This window comes from Puma concolor, chromosome B3, assembly GCF_028749965.1.
Source record: "Puma concolor isolate L17-30 chromosome B3, mPumCon1.1.hap2, whole genome shotgun sequence".
In the NCBI taxonomy this organism is placed as follows: Eukaryota; Metazoa; Chordata; class Mammalia; order Carnivora; family Felidae; genus Puma; species Puma concolor.
The window spans coordinates 79,002,933-79,024,000 of NC_141672.1; the positions used below are offsets into that span (position 1 = coordinate 79,002,933).

Consider the following 21,068-nt stretch of genomic DNA (forward strand, 5'->3'; position numbering starts at 1 on the left):
GGTAATTAGGAGGGCACCTGTTGGGATGAGCACTGGATGTTGTATTGAACCAATTTGACAATAAATTTCATATTAAACACACACACACACACACAAAACAAACAAACAAACGTTAAAAATTTTTTTAAGTGGATATACGTTTTAGCAGGTAAAAATCTTTTGGGAAAAATTACAATGTGAATAAAGAATTTAAATGATTATGATCCCCTATTCATTCTAAATATATCAATCTCTAGAGGAAGTAATCTGAGATACAGACAACATGTGTAAGATTTTCAAGCGGAGTACAAAATTAAAGATAATCTAATTGATCAATGAGAGAGGAATAACAAATATAATTATGATTCTCATATAATGCAGTGGTATGTATGTATTTAAAACTATTTTGAAAAAAATAAAATTAAATTAAAAAATAAAAAATAAAAAAAATAATAAATAAATAAATAAAATTATTTTGTACTACACCATTCCATAATGCGAAAACTTCTCTGAATGTAATATTCATCAAAAAGGCAGGCAGGATAAAAATGCAGAGACCATTAAATGTCCCTTTTATAAATATCTATTTTTATTTAGGCAGAGAAAAACACTACAAATTAGCATATCAAAATATTGCCACTAATTATCTCCACATAGTGATTTTATGGGTGATTTCTACATCATCTCTAATTCAAAGGAAGCTTTTCTTTTTATTAGAAGAAAAAAATTGTATTAGAAAAAATAGTACTTTCTTATGTAATAAAACATGGAAAATGCACATCAGAAATCATGGAAAATACACTCTTCTTAGAACCAGAAATGTATTTATCAATACCCTTTCGATTATACAGGACAAAACCACACCTCAAACAAACTTAAGCAAGAAGGTTAATGTATTCGCCCATTTATTAGCTCAGCTGGTCACCAAATTCATGGGTGGGCAAGAATGAAGCTGAATGCCAAAGACTGTTGGAACCAAGACTGGCTACTGCCAAGCTTCTATCTGTAAATCCTGTGTCTTTTTCCACATATGTTTTTTCAGTATCCCAGACTTGATTTTTGACAGCAGGACGTATGATGGCCAGCAGTTTCTCCATATCACAGCTCAAAAAGGGATGAGCTTGTTTTCTCTCTGTTCTTGGGTCTACCACCCTGAGGAAAAGCTCAGATTTGGCCCATCTTGGTCAGAGGCTCATACCTGAAGACTTCAACTATGGCTAAGAGATGTGTCATCAAGACTTGGTTCAGAAGCATCCTTTAAGCAAACAGAAGTAGTCAGAGAGGTAGGATTTACATGTCACCTTCCGTTCATATGACATGGTTACGGCAAGACAAAGCTACATTTACCAGGAGAAGCAGGTTGCTGATTTGAGCAAATAACAGACTAGATGTCCACTAAAAGTAGTTATTTCTTCAGAGTGCAAAGAATGACCTTTAAAATTAAGTGATACAGAAAATCTTCAGGTACTATACAGTTGGCGAATCTGTCTTATCATACATACAGACCTGATAGAAGAGCAGACAGACAAAAGATTGGGAGGGGTAGAAATTTTTTTAAATCAGAGAGGAATCTGGTAGCCTGCTAGCCTACTGAACATTATTTAATCAGTAAAAGAGAAACCTGGAATCTCCCCTTTAAAAACACTACTTCCAAACAAATCTTAGGAGACTGAGTATAAGTGCTAGCTACTAAACTTTTCCAAGTATCCATCAGGGGTGTCAAAAATAATGAATGAATGATAAAAAGAGCAATGGAAATCAAAAGAAAAGACAAATAAATTAGCAAGTAACATTGTAATTTCCTTAATAAGGACCACTTACAAGACAATAGGAATACTGATTAACTGGTTAAGGAGTATGTGTAAGGATACATAAGGTTCAGAGTTATTTGTACTACATCTCTGAGAATAAGCCTTGGTTCTTCTTTGTTAAAATGGATATGAATGGAAATTTCTAAATCCATGTATGCAAATCCCTTATTCCTCTAGAATATAATACATTCATATAAAAAAAAAAAACACCTCCCAAACTAAAACTCAGCTTGCAATGACTCAAATCCTGTAAATGCAATGGGAATAGTATTATTTCATAAGAAAGAAAAGGAAGAACCGGGCTAGTTACAAAAAAAATGAGAACGAATCTTAAAGAACATAGGAGTTAGATAGTCTGAAACAGAGTACAAACAAAAGTCAAAAGGTAAATCTTGTGAGACCAACCAGCTCTGTCCAGACAGAAAGGTGGCCTGGCCTAAGGATCCATTACTTTTCCACTTCTGATGGCAGGCCTATCCTCAAAGGCATCACAATCTCATGTGATTATTTGAGTGTCCTGCTGACTCCTCTTACTCTAGTTCCCTCCTCATTAATGTCCTTACATCACTTGACTTCTCATAAATTTCCCTTCACTGAATTAATCAATTAGGCTTACATGAAAGTTCAGACCACTTACTGATCTTTCACAGCAAGTTAATCAATTGGCATCTTGATATACGCATATATTCCTATCTAGTATCAATTTATTTTGCATCAATCAGCATTCCCTTATGTAACGCACTCAGACACTGAAGAGACACAATTTTGAATTCTAGACCACAGTAAATTCATCAAGGTAATGTCTGCCGAGAGACAAGCAATTGTCCTTCTCTGGGAGCTACTGTTTTTCACACCACATGCTTCCTTCAACCAACCGTAGGCAGCAACACAATCTCTCAGTTAAGATTTTTAAAGACCCTTGGGGCGCCTGGGTGGCGCAGTCGGTTAAGCGTCCGACTTCAGCCAGGTCACGATCTCGCGGTCCGTGAGTTCGAGCCCCGCGTCGGGCTCTGGGCTGATGGCTCGGAGCCTGGAGCCTGTTTCCGATTCTGTGTCTCCCTCTCTCTCTGCCCCTCCCCTGTTCATGCTCTGTCTCTCTCTGTCCCAAAAATAAATAAACGTTGAAAAAGAAAAAATTTTAAAAAAGATTTTTAAAGACCCTTGTTATTTTAATCTGGGACAACTCAATGGTAGTAAGGTACTTGGAATCTGGTATTCAAACTATAGATACGTAATGTTACTTCAAGTCAGTAAGAAAATTTTGTAATACTTGTGTCATTTAAGAAATCCTTCTATAAATAATAAACCGACTACACACTTTCCTCATTGCCACTTTCATCTCTTTGTTCCTGAATGTATAGATGACTGAGTTAAAAAAAGGAGTGAGAACTGCATCAAAAACAGCAAGATTTTTGTCTAGGTGTGAGGTGGGGTGAGGCCAGATATAAACGAAGATGCAAGGGCCAAAGAACAAAATCACCACCATGACATGAGTTGACAAAGTAGAGAGGGCCTTAGTTGTGCCTGCTGAAGAGTGCTTCCGAACAGTGATCAGGATAGAAATGTAGGAGACAATCAATATGAAGAATGATCCCAGAGATATGAACCCACTGTTGGCTATGACCATGAACTCTAGACGGTAGGTGTCTGTGCAGGCAAGTTTGATGAGCCGAGGAAAGTCACAATAAAAGCTGTCTAACACATTAGGGCCACAGAATGGCAATGTTATTACAAAAACCAGTTGAATCACAGAGTGGGTCAAGCCAATTACCCAGGCAGCAACTGAAAGCAAAATACACATTTTTCGGTTCATAATAGTCAAATAGTGCAGAGGCTTGCATATGGCAACATATCTGTCAAAGGCCATGGCGATGAGCAGCACCATCTCCACGCCACCAATGACGTGGATGAAGAAGATTTGAGCGATGCAGCCACCAAAGGAGATGACCTTATGCTTTCTGAAAAGGTCATAAATCATCTTCGGAGAAATGACACAAGAAACTCCCAGGTCAATGAAGGAGAGGTTGGCCAACAGAAAGTACATGGGGGAGTGTAAGTGAGGGTCAGAAATCACAGTGAGTATTATGAGGGAGTTTCCCATCATGCTTGCCACATAAAACGTAGAGGAGAACACAAAGAGGAGAAGTTGGATCTCCCAGGAATCGGTGAGTCCCAGGAACACAAACTCTAACACCACAGAGTGATTTGTTCTATCCATTGATTTATCCACTAGAATGTTTCCAGACAAAAGAAAATAACAAGAAACTAAAATGAGAATGTTAATGAAGTTCTGCATTAAAATGATTAATTAATCAAGGATATTCACATTGTGAGAACAAGATAACTCCTCAATTCCTTCTCAGGGTCATTATTAAATATGCAGTTTACTGGGATCACCTAAAGCAGTTGAGTCACTTCCACATACAGTATTCCTAACACAATGGCTGCAAGGACTATGGATCTATAAACAAGAAAATGATGCAAATATGAAAACATAGATGATTATAGCAAGGATCATGAGGCATGGGGAAGGTGGTGCAATGCAACACAAACAGAAAAAGAAAGAAGAGGTAAAGATTGCATTTGCCAGAATTCACTGCTATTGCTTTTTTTTTTTAATATTTTAAGTTTATGCATTTTTATTGAGAGAGACAATGACAGCACCAGAGGGGGAGAGCAGAGAGAGAGGAAGAGAGAGAGAGAGAAGGAGAAGGAGGGACAGGGAGGGAGGAAGGGGGTGGGGGATATGGGAGAAAAAGACAGAGAATTCCAAGCAGACTCCATGGTGCCAGCAAACAGCTTGATGCAGGGCTTGAACCCACCAACCATGAGATCATGACCTAAACCAAAGTCAAATACTTAACTGACTGAGCTACCCAGGCACCCCTCACTGGTACTATTTTAAATGTTCATACAACAATTCCTCAGTCATTCAAGTTGTCTTATTTCTTACCCTCAAGTCATCTCAGGCACATATTATGTCTCTTGTAGTAGGTCTTATACCAGTACCTACAATCACTTTTGCAATTCACACTAAGCCCACAGGGTAGTGGCAAGCTAAGGAAACCTGACTTAGGATACAGAGGTGACTTGGGTGTATGCCAGTACCAAGGGCAGAAAAACCTAGCAATAGGAAAAAAAAATGGATTCTAAAGCTTTTCCTTTTTTAAAAAAATTTTTTTAATCTTTATTTATTTTTGAAGGAGAGAGACAGAGCATGAGCGGAGGAGGGGCAGAGAGAGAGGGACACACAGAATCTGAAGCAGGCTCCAGACTCCGAGCTGTCAGCACAGAGCCCAATGTGGGGCTCGAGGTCACAAGCCATGAGATCACGACCGGAGCCGAAGTAGGATGCCCAACTGACTGAGCCACCCAGGTGCCCCTTGTCCTTTAATATGTGTATTTATATATGCACACATGTGCACACCTCAGTTGTACATGATGAGTGAAATCAGTCATAAAAATACCCCACAGACGCGTCTGGGTGGCTCAGTCGGTTAAGCGTCCACAGCTCAGGTCATGGACTCGCAGTGTATGAGTTCGAACTCGGTGCTGCATTCCGTGCCACCCTCTCTTTCTGCCCCTCCCCCACTCACACTCTTTTCTCTCTTTCCCAAAAATAAACATTAAAAATTATTATCCCACTAACTCATTCATGATTCCCTAGTCCAAGCTAATAATTTACAAAGGAGAAAACAGTAGTCCAGGGAGGAAAAAACAACTAGTTACAGAGAATCCAGGTTTTCTAGTCTACAAATGACTTCAGACTCCATATGCTAGAAAAATGATAACGTGAGAAGAGGTATGCCAAACCTAGATCTACTTAGTCCAAAACAGCAGCCACTCCTTCCATATGGTTGTTACGTGAAATTAAAAACCTATTTCCTTGGTTGCACTAGCCACATTTCAAGTGCCCAACAGCCTCCTATAGCTAGTGGTTAAGTATAGGGTAGTACAATATAGAACTTTCCAAACCTTACCCATCCTTAAAGGTAAATCAAAATCCCATTTCCTCTATGAAAACTTTCCTAGTAACTACACTTTATACAAACGTCTTTTCTCTCTTATTCCTAGAAGTCAGGAAATTTAAACTTTAATGGAAAAATAATAATTAACCACATTAAAAATAAACCACAATATATAGCATCATAGGAGACATTCCAGATGTCTACTGTTGGCCAAGAAGGACACCTAAGAGTCTGTGAAATTCAGAGACATCTTGACAAAGGAGAAAGCGTTGTCAGTTTTGAAAAACCAGTAGGAGTTTAATAAGCTAAGAGGGGAAAGGAAGGCCTTTTGAGAAGAGATAATAACTGCTCTCTTATTAGAGCAAATCCTTTGCTACTAATCATAATTCCTCAATGGTTTCCATTTCTTTAACATTTTATTTCTTTTTGAGACAGAGAGCACCAGCAAGGGAGGGACCGAGGATCCAAAGTGGGCTCAGAGCCAGCAGCACAGAGCCCAATGTGGGGCTCCACTCACGAAATGTGAGATCATGTCCCAAGCCGAAATGAGACTCTCAACCCACTGAGCTACCCACGGTGCCCCCTCAATGGTTTCAATTACAGATTTTCTCTCCTCAAATATATTATAACTTTGAAGAGGAAAAGGACCATTTCTTCTGGATCTTGTGTTTCCTAAAATACAAAATAAGTAGCAAGGATATCCTGATTATTTAGTTAATAACACTTCTCTGAAGTACAACCATTTTCTCAAGTCCATCATTTTTCAGTTTCTGTTTTTCTCATCTACCATGTTTTTCCATGAAGTCCACCATGCATAAAGGAACTCTTCACATTCAAAACTAAGCATTAACATAGTTCCCAATCACTCCCAAAAGGATGCCTGGTATTCTTGCTATAAATCTCTACTTGGGAATAGGGAAGCCTCAACTCAAGTGTTATAATGGTTCATGGTTTAACTTTATGAAGTTTTACAAAACAAGAAGCAGCACGTAAAAGGAAAAGGAAGACCGGGCGTGAGGTGGCAGGTTCCAGTAACAGCCAACATATCAGGAAATTTACAGTTTCTATTTACCAGGCTTCACGATATAATTACTAGTCATCTTCCATGCCATTGTTAAAGTCAGAAAAAAAATAATGATTCTTTTCACCATATTTTAAAAGTTTCTAAAATATTTAACGATGCAATCCTAGAGCTGGAAAAGTATACATATTTTCATGGTGCATATTTACTAAGGACTTTCAAACATTTGATGCTTGTAATTATCTGTAGGGGTGGATATATCTGATAGAATTATTTTCATTTATAAAGGAAAAATCTCAAATTCGAAAAAGTAACTTACCTAAAAACATAGTTACTTAGTTTGAAATCAAATACCAAGTCTTCTGATTCCAAATCCAGTGCTGTCTTGACTACATCAAAACAATATGGATGTTTGCTCATGGTCTAAAACAATGATACCTCCTATAAATTTTAACCAAGCATACAAAAAAAAAGTACACCTTAAACTGGCACAGTGTTATAGGTCATTATATTTCAATAAATGTGGAAAGAATTCAATTTTATTCAGAAAAAATATTCTATCCCACCCACATAAACATTTAATACATATATAAATTAACTTACCCAAGGTTTTATAGCTACTTGTTGCAGATCCAAGACTTAAGTTAAAGGGAAGGGAGAAAGGTGGTTGCCAATTAGAATAGGGGGAAAAAACCAAAATCCACCAAAGTTTTGGTGCTAGTAAAAGATTCACCAAAGTCTGGCCCATTTATTCGTAAAAAGTCATGGTGATTGACAGACAAGAAACATCCAAGCTAGAGACAAAAACGTAGAAGCCATTCAAACTTTGACGTCATGAGAAAGAAATATTTGCTTAAAGGATAACATATGATCAGATAAAAGAAAACTAATGGAGGACACATGCATGGCCAAAAAAGAACAAATACATAGTATTTGTCATCATCATTATTATATTGCTAGTACTACTATTTTTACATATTATCTGCCTTTTTTTTTCATTTTTTTAATGTGTATTTATTTTTGACAGAGAGAGAGAGAGAGACAGAGACAGAGAGAGACAGAGACAGAGACACAGAGCATGAGCGTGGGAGGGGCAGAGAGAGGAGGAGACACAGAATCCAAAGCAGGCTCCAGGCTCTGAGCTGTCAGCACAGGCTCCCCTATTATCTACCTTTTAAAAGCCCTGTTTCTATATACAAAAATCAGGTAGAAAGGAATGTCAAAGAATTAAGGAACGGCTCACTTTCATACGCTAACCAGTGATCAAATTGAGAAGACTAAGTAAAAGCCATAGACTTAGGGCTGAGCTACCACTAGCGCCATTCGAGAGAGCAGAGAAAATCAAAACAGAGAAAATCATGATTTTAGGGAGATAACCAATGGTGCCAAAGTGGAGAAAGTCAAATAGGAACTGACAAATAATGTCAATCATCTAGGGGAAGAGGTTTGGGAAGGGGGGAATGGGGAGATAAGGCAATATGCTATGTGCAGAAAACGTGTAGAGTGACAGAAATCTACAGTAATGAGATAAAGAGGTTCCAAACAACTCTGAGGATCTGGATGAAGCTGGCTATCACAAACTTAGACAAAAGTCAGAGGAAATCTTTTTGTGACACCATTCAGAAATGTTCATGAACTGATACCCAGAATTTTAGAGCAGCGTATTTATTTGGCACAATAAGGAGAATGGGGTATCAAAACAGTCAGAGATCCTTTATTCATTATTTTTGCTTCCTAAATTGTACATATAAGCGAGATCATGTGGCACTTGTCTTTCTCTTATTTTGCTTAGCATTATACTCTCTCAATCCATCCATGTTGTTGCAAAAGGCAAGGTTTCATTCTTTTTATGGCTGAATAATATTCCATTGTGTATGTATTTACCACATCTTCTTTATCCATTCAGATAGAAACACTCTGTTTCCATAACTTGGCTATTGTAAATAATGCTGCAATAAACACAGGAGTGCATATATCCTTTTAACTCTTAACAATACAGGACAAACTGGCAGTTAGCAGAGAGGAGGTGGTGAGGGGATGGGTGAATTAGGTGAAGGGGATTAAGCGTACACTTATCATGATGAGCACTGAGCAATGTACAGAACCTCTGAAACATGATATTGCACACCTGAACTGGAATTAAAATTACAAACTTGACAACAAACTAATGCATTCCCTTGAAAAAAAGAGACAGATAAAGAAAGAAAGAGATCCTTGGAGGCCTGAGGTCACATTGAAATTGTTTGACCAAATCACATACTGGGCAATACAGCAAGCGGAGCCACAGATGAGCTGACAACTGGAGAAAACAATACAGATCAGAGATCGTGAAGGCAGGTACAGTAATTTTAAGCCTGTGGTAACTCTATACTTTACTCTTTCTCCCATATCTTCGTTCTCAAATCTGGATTCCCATTAAAAAGCAACTTCAGTACAACATTATGACTATAGTTAACACTGCTCTATGATCTACACGAAAATTGCTAAGGGAGTTAATCCTAAGAGTTCTCATCCAAAGGAAAAATTTTTTCTTTTTATTTATCCTATGAAAAGATGGATATTAACTAAATCGACCGTGTTTGTCATTTCACAATATACATAAACCAATCCATCATATTCTACACCTTAAATTTATATAGTGATGTATACCAATTATTTCTCAATAAAGCTGGAAAAATGTATTTCACTTTCTTCCCCCTACTGTTCTCTATACAGTTGCCCCAGCTCTTCCCTCCTGTACAATTCCTGCTTCTGCTCATTTTCGTATACCCTTCCTCTCTGGAAGCATAGGAACCTGTGAAGGAGAGTCTTCTTATAGAGTATGGTCCACCAACCCCTCCGCCCCTCTTCACCACCACCACCTACCTAATCTGTCAAAAGACCTCAGAAGGTCAGGCTCAGGGAATCAGAGGAGTTCCACACACTGAATTTCCTCCCGTGCATAAGCATTGCCCATATCCTTCCACTCACCCTCCCTAGGACAAGAAGCTAAACAAACCTCTGCTATTTGGAGAAAGGCTCCTAATTTAGCTATAGCACAAGGTGGTGACCAAATGATGCATTAGAGTTCTGGGATTCTCAGCCTGAGGTCATGAGTCCAAGGGAACGGTCTCACAGGATTTTCAGGGAGGGAGGAAACAGGTGTAGGATTTTCTTATACAAAATAAAGAGCTACTAGTTTATTTATTACATCCTTTTTAGCTTTTTTATTATATAACCCAGGGAAATCTCTAATGAAAGGAAAAATGTATTTTATGTTTTTTAAATGGGAAAAAACTCCAAAACTTTCAGAAAAACAATTGTAGAACTTAGAAATCTTAACACATTTTGTCAACGAAGTCTCTTTGTGTGTTCAAAGGTCCAAACAACAAATAAGAACAGCAAACATGAGTAAATATGAAAGCCTCAGAATAATGGAGAAGGATGTGAACACTTGGGGTACAAACAGATTAGAACAGAAGGCAGAGAGATGGAGATAGAGAGGTGTGGGCACACTTTACTTCCCCCAGAAACAATAGGAAACCAACCCAAAGAATGGTCAGAGTGCAGCAAATTGGAAAAATAGAAGATAATTCACCCAAAAACTGTTAACACACAATTAAGTACATTAAGATGATTACATTCAAACTAAGTCCCTGAATATAATTTTCTTCGATTTAAAATATATTAAATATGAAAAACATGAAAATAAAATACATTTTCAATAATAGCATATAAATTAATCATTACAGATACCTTCTTCTACTCTGGTAAATCAAATATAAGCCGAACTAGTAGAAAACAAAAAATAGAATGAATTGACAATTCATGAAGGAAGAAAAATTAAAAGGCCAATAAACATAGAAAAGTACAAAATATGGAGGCAAAAAGTTGGTGTTTGTCCTTTCCACACTACATGATGCCCAAGGCCATCCAAGGAGTATCTAGGAGAATGTATTTAATTTATCTCACTATTAAGTATTAATTAAAGGATATAGACATAGTGAAGTTCCCTTTGTTCCTCACAGATTTTTGCCCAGTAGACATACACACACTTTCCGTCCAAACAGACAACCCCAGATATTTATGGCCTGTTGAACATTAACCAGTGTTATGAAAAGAACAGCTTTAAATCCAAATGACAGCCTTGCCTTAGTTTAAAGCTAAGTTCTCTTTTCCGCTTATTATGGATCTTTGATAAGAAATACAATTGCTGAGAAGTCTGTTTTGCTTGCTGTTTGCTACGAGCATTGTGACACCTTTCCTGAATGTAACCCGCTATGTAATAGAATAAGTTGTGAAACTTCCTAAATGTAGTCTGGTATGTAATAGAATAAGTGATTGTACATGAACTAACCGGCATTTCTCGCTTCTGTAAACCTGCTTGCTTAACATATTTTCCCCTTCCCCTTGGTTCCTCAGGTACTTGAGAAAGGGGAGAAATGAGAGACCTGGGCAAACTGTTTGCCTAGTCATCCTGGCCTGTGAAAAACAAACTTAGCTTAAATCCGCTTGCTTAACCAGCTTGTTCTGCTTCTGTACTACTGCTTGGCGTAACCGCATATTCTTGACCAATCATTAAGACACCCACACCCCAGTTGTGATTTGACCTAAAGGCGGGGACCAATTAAATTCTGCTAAGTGTTTAAATTAAGATATCAACCAATAACCGCTCTGTAACCACGAAGAATCCCTAACTTCCCCATAACTTGTTTGTACCTGTCTACAAAAAGGCTTTAAAAACCTCACTCGGGGCCTCTTAGCGTCACCGGCAACGAGTGAGCGGAGGTCCAGGTTTGAACCTGCAATAAACGACCCTTGCCGCTTGGCTTTGACTTACGGCTCTGGTGGTCTTTTGTGGGAGGTTTCGGAACTTTGGGCATTACAGTTACATCTGTAATTCAGCAATCTTACTAGAATTTCTATGCAAAAGTACCTACAGACACCCTAAATTTTTTCCCAGCTTTACAGAGATATTGGCATACGATACTGTGTAAGTTTAATAAGTATACAGCATGATTCAATACACATATGTGATAAAATAATTACCACAATAAGGTTCATTAACATCTCCATCACCTCACTATCATTACTTTGTGTGTGGTGATAACATTAAGATTTACACTCAGGGTGCCTGGGTGGCTCAGTCAGTTAAGCCATCGACTCTCGACTTTGGCTCGGGTCATGATCTCACAGTCGTGAGATCAAGCCATGTTGGGCTCTACACTGACAGTGCAGAGTCGGCTTGGGATTCGTTCTCTCCCATTCACTCTGCCCCTCCACCATGTGCATGCACACATGTGTTCTCTCTAATCAATAAACACTATAAAAAAGATTTACACTCAAAATTACTGTATTATATACAGAAAATTGTTATCTATTGTTACTATGCTATACATTAAATCCTCAGGCTTATCCTTCTTATAGCTTCAAGTTTGTACCCTTTGGACAACATCATCCATTTCCCCCACCCTTTGGTCCTTGGCAATCACCAAACTAATCTCTGTTTCTAGGAGTCTGGCTTTTCAAAATTCCACATGTAAGAAAGAATGTATAGTATTGGTTTTTCTCTGCCTGACTTACTCCACTTAGCATAATTCCTCAAGGTCCACCTATACTGTTACAAAATCAGGATTTCCCTTTTTGATGGCTGAGAAATATTCCTCTGTGTGTGTGTGTGTGTGTGTGTGTGTGTGTGTGTGTGTGTGTGTAGAAACTGAGAGAAGAAAATAGGAACAGTAATTTCTAAGGAACAAAACAAAATCACAAGCAATGACCACCCTGAACCATAAGGGACAACACACACAGGAGTGTTGAAAATGAACCAGCTGTACCCCCTTCACTTAGGTTAACAAGCATTTGCTGAGTCATGTCTCAATGAAAACTCCCAACTTGTTCAGGGAGGCACTACTGTAGTCATTTTGAACAAAAACTTGCCTATGCCTCTAATTAGAAGCTAACTAGTCTCAATTTGTATCTTGTTGGTGTGCTGAAATAAAAAAGAAAATCAACAGACAGCAGACAGTGTTGAATGGAAACATTTTATTAAATCCAATCCGGCAACAGACTAGAAAAATGAAAGATAGTAGTTCAAAGGGAATGGGAAGAAAAGGAGTTAAGTGCGTTCAAGCCTAAAGTCTATGATCCATGCCAAGTGGGAAAGCAATCTCCGAATTTTGTTGACCGGGTTGGCAGCATCCGGGTAGGCGGGTGAGGTGAGCCCTAAGCGGCTGGGCTCGCTGTTTGTGCTCCGCTGCAGAGGAGGCGTCCCAGTCTACGACACACAGGTGTCTGCAGGGCCGGTCGGACAGATTACACAAGTGAAAATAGAATTTTCAGAAGGCTAAAATCACGACATTCCTACAAAGTCATTAATTAACAAGCAAACTAACATGTGTTAAAATCAATTCAAATGGGGGCGCCTGGGTGTCTAGGTCAGATAAGCATCTGACTTAGGCTCAGGTCAGTATCTCCCAGGTCACCAGTTACAGCCCCGCATCAGGCCCTGTGCTCACAGCTTGGAGGGAGCCTGGAGCCTGCTTCACATTCTGTGTCTCCCCCTCTCTCTGCCCCTCCCCTGTTCATACTCTGTCTCTCTCAAAAATAAGTATTAAAAAAAATTTTTTTAAGAGCATAATCAAAGCCAAAGGCCCACATTCCTATAGAACCACTTAATCCCAGAGGATCCCCTAGCCAATGCCCAGTATTCCATGGAAAAGGCACCCAGTCATTTCTTTGCCCATTTCCAAGACATTCTCAATTTTTCCCTATTAGTCAGCATTTATCTGTTTCCCAGAGCAACAACTTTTGAGGTTAAAAACAGACAAAAAAAGAAAACAAAACATACACACCAAAACAAAAACAAACACACACAAAGAAAACAGTCTTCCCGGCAGTGCAATCAAATGATAGTCAAAGGAGAGGAAAAATTCTCCTTTGGTTATTCACTGCCCCAATCTACCTGGCTCCCTGCAGAGAAACTAGTCTGCAAGAACATTTGGAGTGCTGTCCCAAGGTGATGTGCTTTGAGTATGTTTTTCATGAAATAAACTCAGTCCTGAGGCTGACCCAGTATGATTCAAGTTTCTCTGTTTTACCGTGATATAATGGAGGTAAACAGAACATTGTCACTGTGTTTTCAGTGCCTTCACCTCCAACACTCTTTCTGCACCAACAGAAGTTGAGTGTGAAATAAGGGGAGGAGGTGCTCTAGGAAGAGCTATCTCTATAATTTGTCAAGTCACAACTTCTTGAGGTGGCATTATTTTGCTCCAGACATGTATATAATTATTCAAAAACAATGTATATACATAAAATTGCCAAATTTTCAAGTCAAAACAGTCATAAAGAAAGTGCATACGCAGAGACTACAAGAACCCTAATCAGAAAAACCGCAGCACAAAGTATAAAAATATGTGCAACGTATGTTTATATTCTCCCTCCTTTCCCTTGTTCTTTCTCTTGCTACAAGAAATAACTGAATTCCCTGCCTTTGGAGCTCTTGGTGCAGCTATAGGAATAATTGTTTACTATCACAATTTTCTCCCCTTTTCCTTTCCCACTTGCCCAGAAATTTACAAGTAATGAATATCATAGTTGGGGGTTACTTCTTCCCATTCGTAACTACAGAAAATTAAAAACCAGTAGAGATATTGCCAGTAGGTAAGGCTCATACCGATAAAACACAGAAATAAGCTAAAAACAAGATACTAAAGAGAAGTCTGATGGATAATGAAGATATGGTATAGATATGGTATATACAGATATGGATATATGCATAGATATTATACACAATGATATATACATGCTGTGTTTATGTATATATTACAATGGATTGTCAGTGACCAAAAAGAATAAAATCTTGCCATTTGCAACAACCTACACGGAACTAGAATATATTATGCTAAGTCAAGTAAGTCAGAAAAAGACAACTATAATACGATTTCACTCATATGTGGAGTTTAAGAAACATAACAGATAAACATAGAGGAAGGTAAAGAAAAATTAAGATAAAAACAGAGAGGATTAAGATTCTTAAATACACAGAACAAGCTGAGGGTTGCAGGAGGGATGGGGTGGGGGGGGGATGGGCATTAAGGGGAGCACTGGGTGTTATATGTGGGTGATGAAACACAGAGTTCTACTCCTGAAACCAATACTACACTGTATGGTGACTAACTTGAAATAAAATTAAACACAAAAAGAAAAGAAAACATAACAAGTAATAACGACATGAAGGAGAAGAAAGAGTAAAACTAAATTACCAAATAAATCTTTAGGCCTCTAACCAGAAAAGACTGACTTAAAACATAAACTAACTGAGAAAATCTTTCTCGTTTTAGCCTGAAAAATCAACAAAAATCCTCTTCTGGCAAAGGAAGTGGGTTAAAAGCCAAGGATATTGATGGGAAGTTTTAAGAATGTAGCTTAAAAATACTGTTTTGATTCTATTTATCCTCTTTTTTTTTAATATATGAAATTTATTGTCAAATTGGTTTCCATACAACACCCAGTGCTCATCCCAAAAGGTGCCCTCCTCAATACCCATCACCCACCCTCTCCTCCCTCCCACCCCCCATCAACCCTCAGTTTGTTCTCAGTTTTTAACAGTCTCTTATGCTTTGGCTCTCTCCCACTCTAACCTCCTTTTTTTTTTTTCCTTCCCCTCCCCCATGGGTTCCTGTTAAGTTTCTCAGGATCCACGTAAAAGTGAAACCATATGGTATCTGTCTTTCTCTGTATGGCTTATTTCACTTAGCATCACACTCTCCAGTTCCATCCACGTTGCTACAAAAGGCCATATTTCATTTTTTCTCATTGCCACGTAGTATTCCATTGTATATATAAACCACAATTTCTTTATCCATTCATCAGTTGATGGACATTTAGGCTCTTTCCATCATTTGGCTATTGTTGAGAGTGCTGCTATGAACATTGGGGTACAAGTGCCCCTATGCATCAGTACTCCTGTGTCCCTTGGATAAATTCCTAGCAGTGCTATTGCTGGGTCATAGGGTAGGTCTATTTTTAATTTTCTGAGGAACCTCCACACTGCTTTCCAGAGCGGCTGCACCAATTTGCACTCCCACCAACAGTGCAAGAGGGTTCCCGTTTCTCCACATCCTCTCCAGCATCTCTAGTCTCCTGATTTGTTCATTTTGGCCACTCTGACTGGCGTGAGGTGATATCTGAGTGTGGTTTTGATTTGTATTTCCCGGATGAGGAGCGACGCTGAACATCTTTTCATGTGCCTGTTGGCCATCCGGATGTCTTCTTTAGAGAAGTGTCTATTCATGTTTTCTGCCCATTTCTTCACTGGGTTATTTGTTTTTCGGGTGTGGACTTTGGTGAGTTCTTTATAGATTTTGGATACTAGCCCTTTGTCTGATATGTCATTTGCAAATATCTTTTCCCATTCCGTTGGTTGCCTTTTAGTTTTGTTGGCTGTTTCCTTTGCTGTGCAGAAGCTTTTGATCTTCATAAGGTCCCAGTAATTCACTTTTGCTTTTAATTCCCTTGCCTTTGGGGATGTGTCGAGTAAGAGATTGCTATGGCTGAGGTCAGAGAGGTCTTTTCCTGCTTTCTCCTCTAAGGTTTTGATGGTTTCCTTCTCACATTCAGGTCCTTTATCCATTTTGAGTTTATTTTTGTGAATGGTGTGAGAAAGTGGTCTAGTTTCAACATTCTGCATGTTGCTGTCCAGTTCTCCCAGCACCATTTGTTAAAGAGACTGTCTTTTTTCCATTGGATGTTCTTTCCTGTTTTGTCAAAGATGAGTTGGCCAAATGTTTGTGGGTCTAGTTCTGGGGTTTCTATTCTCTTCCATTGGTCTATGTGTCTGTTTTTGTGCCAATACCATGCTGTCTTGAAGATGACAGCTTTGTAGTAGAGGCTAAAGTCTGGGATTGTGATGCCTCCTGCTTTGTCTTCTTCTTCAAAATTGCTTTGGCTATTCGGGGCCTTTTGTGGTTCCATATGAATTTTGGATTGCTTGTTCTAGTTTCGAGAAGAATGCTGGTGCAATTTTGATTGGGATGGCATTGAATGTGTAGATAGCTTTGGGTAGTATTGACATTTTGACAATATTTATTCTTCCAATCCATGAGCAGGGAATGTCTTTCCATTTCTTTAAATCTTCTTGAATTACCTTCATAAGCTTTCTATAGTTTTCAGCATACAGATCCTTTCCATCTTTGGTTAGATTTATTCCTAGGTATTTTATGCTTCTTGGTGCAATTGTGAATGGGATCAGTTTCTTTATTTGTCTTTCTGTTGCTTCATTGTTAGTGTATAAGAATGCAACTGATTTCTGTACATTGATTTTGTATCCTGCAACTTTGCTGAATTCAGGTATCAGTTCTAGCAGACTTTTGGTGGAGTCTGTCGGATTATCCATGTATAATATCATGTCATCTGCAAAGAGCGAAAGCTTGACTTCATCTTTGCCAATTTTGACGCCTTTGATTTCCTTTTGTTGTCTGATTGCTGTTGCTAGAGCTTCCAGCACTATGTTAAACAACAGCGGTGAGAGTGGGCATCCCTGTCATGTTCCTGATCTCAGGGAAAAAGCTCCCAGTTTTTCCCCGTTGAGGATGATGTTAGCTGTGGGCTTTTCATAAATGGCTTTTATGATCTTTAAGTATGTTCCTTCTATCCCGACTTTCTCAAGGGTTTTTATTAAGAAAGGGTGCTGGATTTTGTCAAAGGCCTTTTCTGCATCGATTGACAGGATCATATGGTTCTTATGTTTTCTTTTATTAATGTGATGTATCACGTTGATTGATTTGCGAATGCTGAACCAGCCCTGCATCCCAGGAATGAATCCCACTTGATCATGGTGAATAATTCTTTTTATATGCCGTTGAATTCGATTTGCTAGTATCTTATTGAGAATTTTTGCATCCATATTCATCAGGGATATTGGCCTGTAGTTCTCTTTTTTTACTGGGTCTCTGTCTGGTTTAGGAATCAAAGTAATACTGGCTTCATAGAATGAGTCTGGAAGTTTTCCTTCCCTTTCTATTTCTTGGAATAGCTTGAGAAGGATAGGTATTATCTCTGCTTTAAACGTCTGGTAGAACTCCCCTGGGAAGCCATCTGGTCCTGGACTCTTATTTGTTGGGAGATTTTTGATAACCGATTCGATTTCTTCGCTGGTTATGGGTCTGTTCAAGTTTTCTATTTCCTCTTGATTGAGTTTTGGAAGAGTGTGGGTGTTTAGGAATTTGTCCATTTCTTCTAGGTTGTCCAATTTGTTTGCATATAATTTTTCATAGTATTCCCTGATAATTGTTTGTATCTCTGAGGGATTGGTTGTAATCATTCCATTTTCATTCATGATTTTATCTCTTTGGGTCATCTCCCTTTTCTTTTTGAGAAGCCTGGCTAGAGGTTTGTCAATTTTGTTTATTTTTTCAAAAAACCAACTCTCGGCTTCGTTGATCTGCTCTACAGTTTTTTTAGATTCTATATTGTTTATTTCTGCTCTGATCTTTATTATTTCTCTTCTTCTGCTGGGTTTAGGCTGCCTTTGCTGTTCTGCTTCTATTTCCTTTAGGTGTGCTGTTATTTTGTATTTGGGATTTTTCTTGTTTCTTGAGATAGGCCTGGATTGCAATGTATTTTCCTCTCAGGACTGCCTTCGCTGCGTCCCAAAGCGTTTGGATTGTTGTATTTTCATTTTCGTTTGTTTCCATATATTTTTTAATTTCTTCTCGAATTGCCTGGTTGACCCACTCATTCGTTAGTAGGGTGTTCTTTAACCTCCATGCTTTTGGAGGTTTTCCAGACTTTTTTCTGTGGTTGATTTCAAGCTTCATAGCATTGTGGTCTCAAAGTATGCATGGTATAATTTCAATTCTTGTAAACTTATGAAGGGCCGTTTTGTGACCCAGTATATGATCTATCTTGGAGAATGTTCCATGTGCACTCGAGAAGAAAGTATATTCTGTTGCTTTGGGATGCAGAGTTCTAAATATATGTGTCAAGTCCATCTGATCCAATGTCTCATTCAGGGCCCTTGTTTCTTTATTGACCGTGTGTCTAGATGATCTATCCATTTCTGTAAGTGGGGTGATAAAGTCCCCTGCAATTACCACATTCTTATCAATAAGGTTGCTTATGTTTATGAGTAATTGTTTTATATATTTGGGCACTCCGGTATTTGGCACATAGACATTTATAATTGTTAGCTCTTCCTGATGGATAGACCCTGTCACTATTATATAATGTCCTTCTTCATCTCTTGTTACAGCCTTTAATATAAAGTCTAGTTTGTCTGATATAAGTATGGCTACTCCAGCTTTCTTTTAGCTTCCAGTAGCATGATAAATAGTTCTCCATCCCCTCACTCTCAATCTAAAGGTGTCCTCAGGTCTAAAATGAGTCTCTTGTAGACAGCAAATAGATGGGTCTTGTTTTTTTATCCATTCTGATACCCTATGGCTTTTGGTTGGCGCATTTAATCCATTTACATTCAGTGTTATTATAGAAAGATACGGGTTTAGAGTCATTGTGATGTCTGTATGTTTTATGCTTGTAGTGAGGTCTCTGGTACTTTGTCTCACAGGGTCCCCCTTAGGATCTCTTGTAGGGCTGGTTTAGTGGTGACAAATTCCTTCAGTTTTTGTTTGTTTGGGAAGACCTTTATCTCTCCTTCTATTCTAAATGACAGACTTGCTGGATAAAGGATTCTCGGCTGCATATTTTTTCTGTCTAGCACACTGAAAATCTCGTGCCAATTCTTTCTGGCCTGCCAAGTTTCAAAAGACAGATCAGTCACCAGTCTTATAGGTCTCCCTTTATATGTGAGGGCACGTTTACCCCTTGCTGCTTTCAGAATTTTCTCTTTATCCTTGTATTTTGCCAGTTTCACTATGATATGTCGTGCAGAAGATCAATTCAAGTTCCGTCTGAAGGGAGTTCTCTGTGCCTCTTGGATTTCAATGCCTTTTTCCTTCCCCAGTTCAGGGAAGTTCTCAGCTATTATTTCTTCAAGTACCCCTTCAGCACCTTTCCCTCTCTCTTCCTCCTCTGGGATACCAATTATGCGTATATTATTTCTTTTTAGTGTAGCACTTAGTTCTCTAATTTTCCCCTCATACTCCTGGATTTTTTTATCTCTTTCTCAGCTTCCTCTTTTTCCATAACTTTATCTTCTAGTTCACCTATTCTCTCCTCTGCCTCGTCAATCCGAGCCGTGGTGGTTTCCATTTTGTTTTGCATTTCGTTTAAAGTGTTTTTCAGCTCCTCATGACTGTTCCTTAGTCCCTTGATCTCTGTAGCAAGAGATTCTCTGCTGTTCTGTATACTCTTTTCAAGCCCAGCGATTAATTTTATGACTATTATTCTAAATTCACTTTCTGTTATATTATTTAAATCCTTTTTGATCAGCTCATTAGCTGTTGTTATTTCCTGGAGATTCTTCTGAGGGGAATTCTTCCGCTTGGTTATTTTGGATAGTCCCTGGCATGGTGAGGACCTGCAGGGCACTTCCCCTGTGCTGTGGTGTATAACTGGAGTTGGTGGGCGGGGCCACAGTCCGACCTGATGTCTGCCCCCAGCCCACCACTGGGGCCACAGTCAGACTGGTGCGTGCCTTCTCTTCCCCTCTCCTAGGGGCGGGATTCACTGTGGGGTGGCGTGGCCCGTCTGGGCTACTTGCACACTGCCAGGCTTGTGGTGCTGGGGATCTGGCGTATTAGCTGGAGTGGGTAGGCAAGGTGCACAGGGGCAGGAGGGGCAGGCTTAGCTTGATTCTCCTTAGGTGATCCACTTCAGGAGGGGCCCTGTGGCAGCGGGAGGGAGTCAGATACAGTGCCGGAGGTTTGGCTCCCCAGAAGCACAGAGTTGGGTGTTTGCGTGGAGCGAGCAAGTTCCCTGGCAGGAACTGGTTCTCTTTGGGATTTTGGCTGGGGGATGGGCGGGGGAGATGGCGCTGGCAAGCGCCTTTGTTCCCCACCAAACTGAGCTCTGTCGTCCGGGGGCTCAGCAGCTCTCCCTCCCTTTGTCCTCCAGCCTTCCCGTTTTCCAAGCAGAGCTGATAACTTATGACCTCCCAGACGCTAAGTCGCGCTTGCTGTCGGAACACAGTCTGTCAGGCCCCTCCGCTTTTGCCAGCCAGACTCTGGGGCTCTGCTTGGCCGGCGAGCCGCCCCTCCGCCCCGGCTCCCTCCCGCCAGTCCCTGGAGCGCGCACCGCCTCGCCGCCCTTCCTACCCTCTTCCGTGGGCCTCTCGTCTGCGCTTGGCTCCGGCGACTCCGTTCTTCTAATCCTCTGGCGGTTTTCTGGGTTATTTAGGCAGGTGTAGGT

The 21,068-nt window shown here is 39.5% G+C and overlaps 1 protein-coding gene across 1 annotated transcript; it reads right to left on the bottom strand.

Moving 5' to 3' along the window:
• Positions 1-3,069: 3,069 nt before the first annotated feature.
• On the bottom strand, positions 3,070-4,020 carry LOC147580146 (olfactory receptor 4F3/4F16/4F29-like). Its single transcript, XM_086708494.1, has one exon. It carries the CDS (start codon positions 4,006-4,008, stop codon positions 3,070-3,072), a length of 939 nt encoding a protein of 312 aa, XP_086564620.1. The 5' UTR covers positions 4,009-4,020.
• Between the last annotated feature and the right edge of the window lie 17,048 nt (positions 4,021-21,068).

What these genes read in the sequence shown, in the direction of transcription:
- LOC147580146 (XM_086708494.1), bottom strand. Translation starts at nt 4,008, where the DNA reads ATGGATAGAACAAATCACTCTGTGGTGTTAGAGTTTGTGTTCCTGGGA.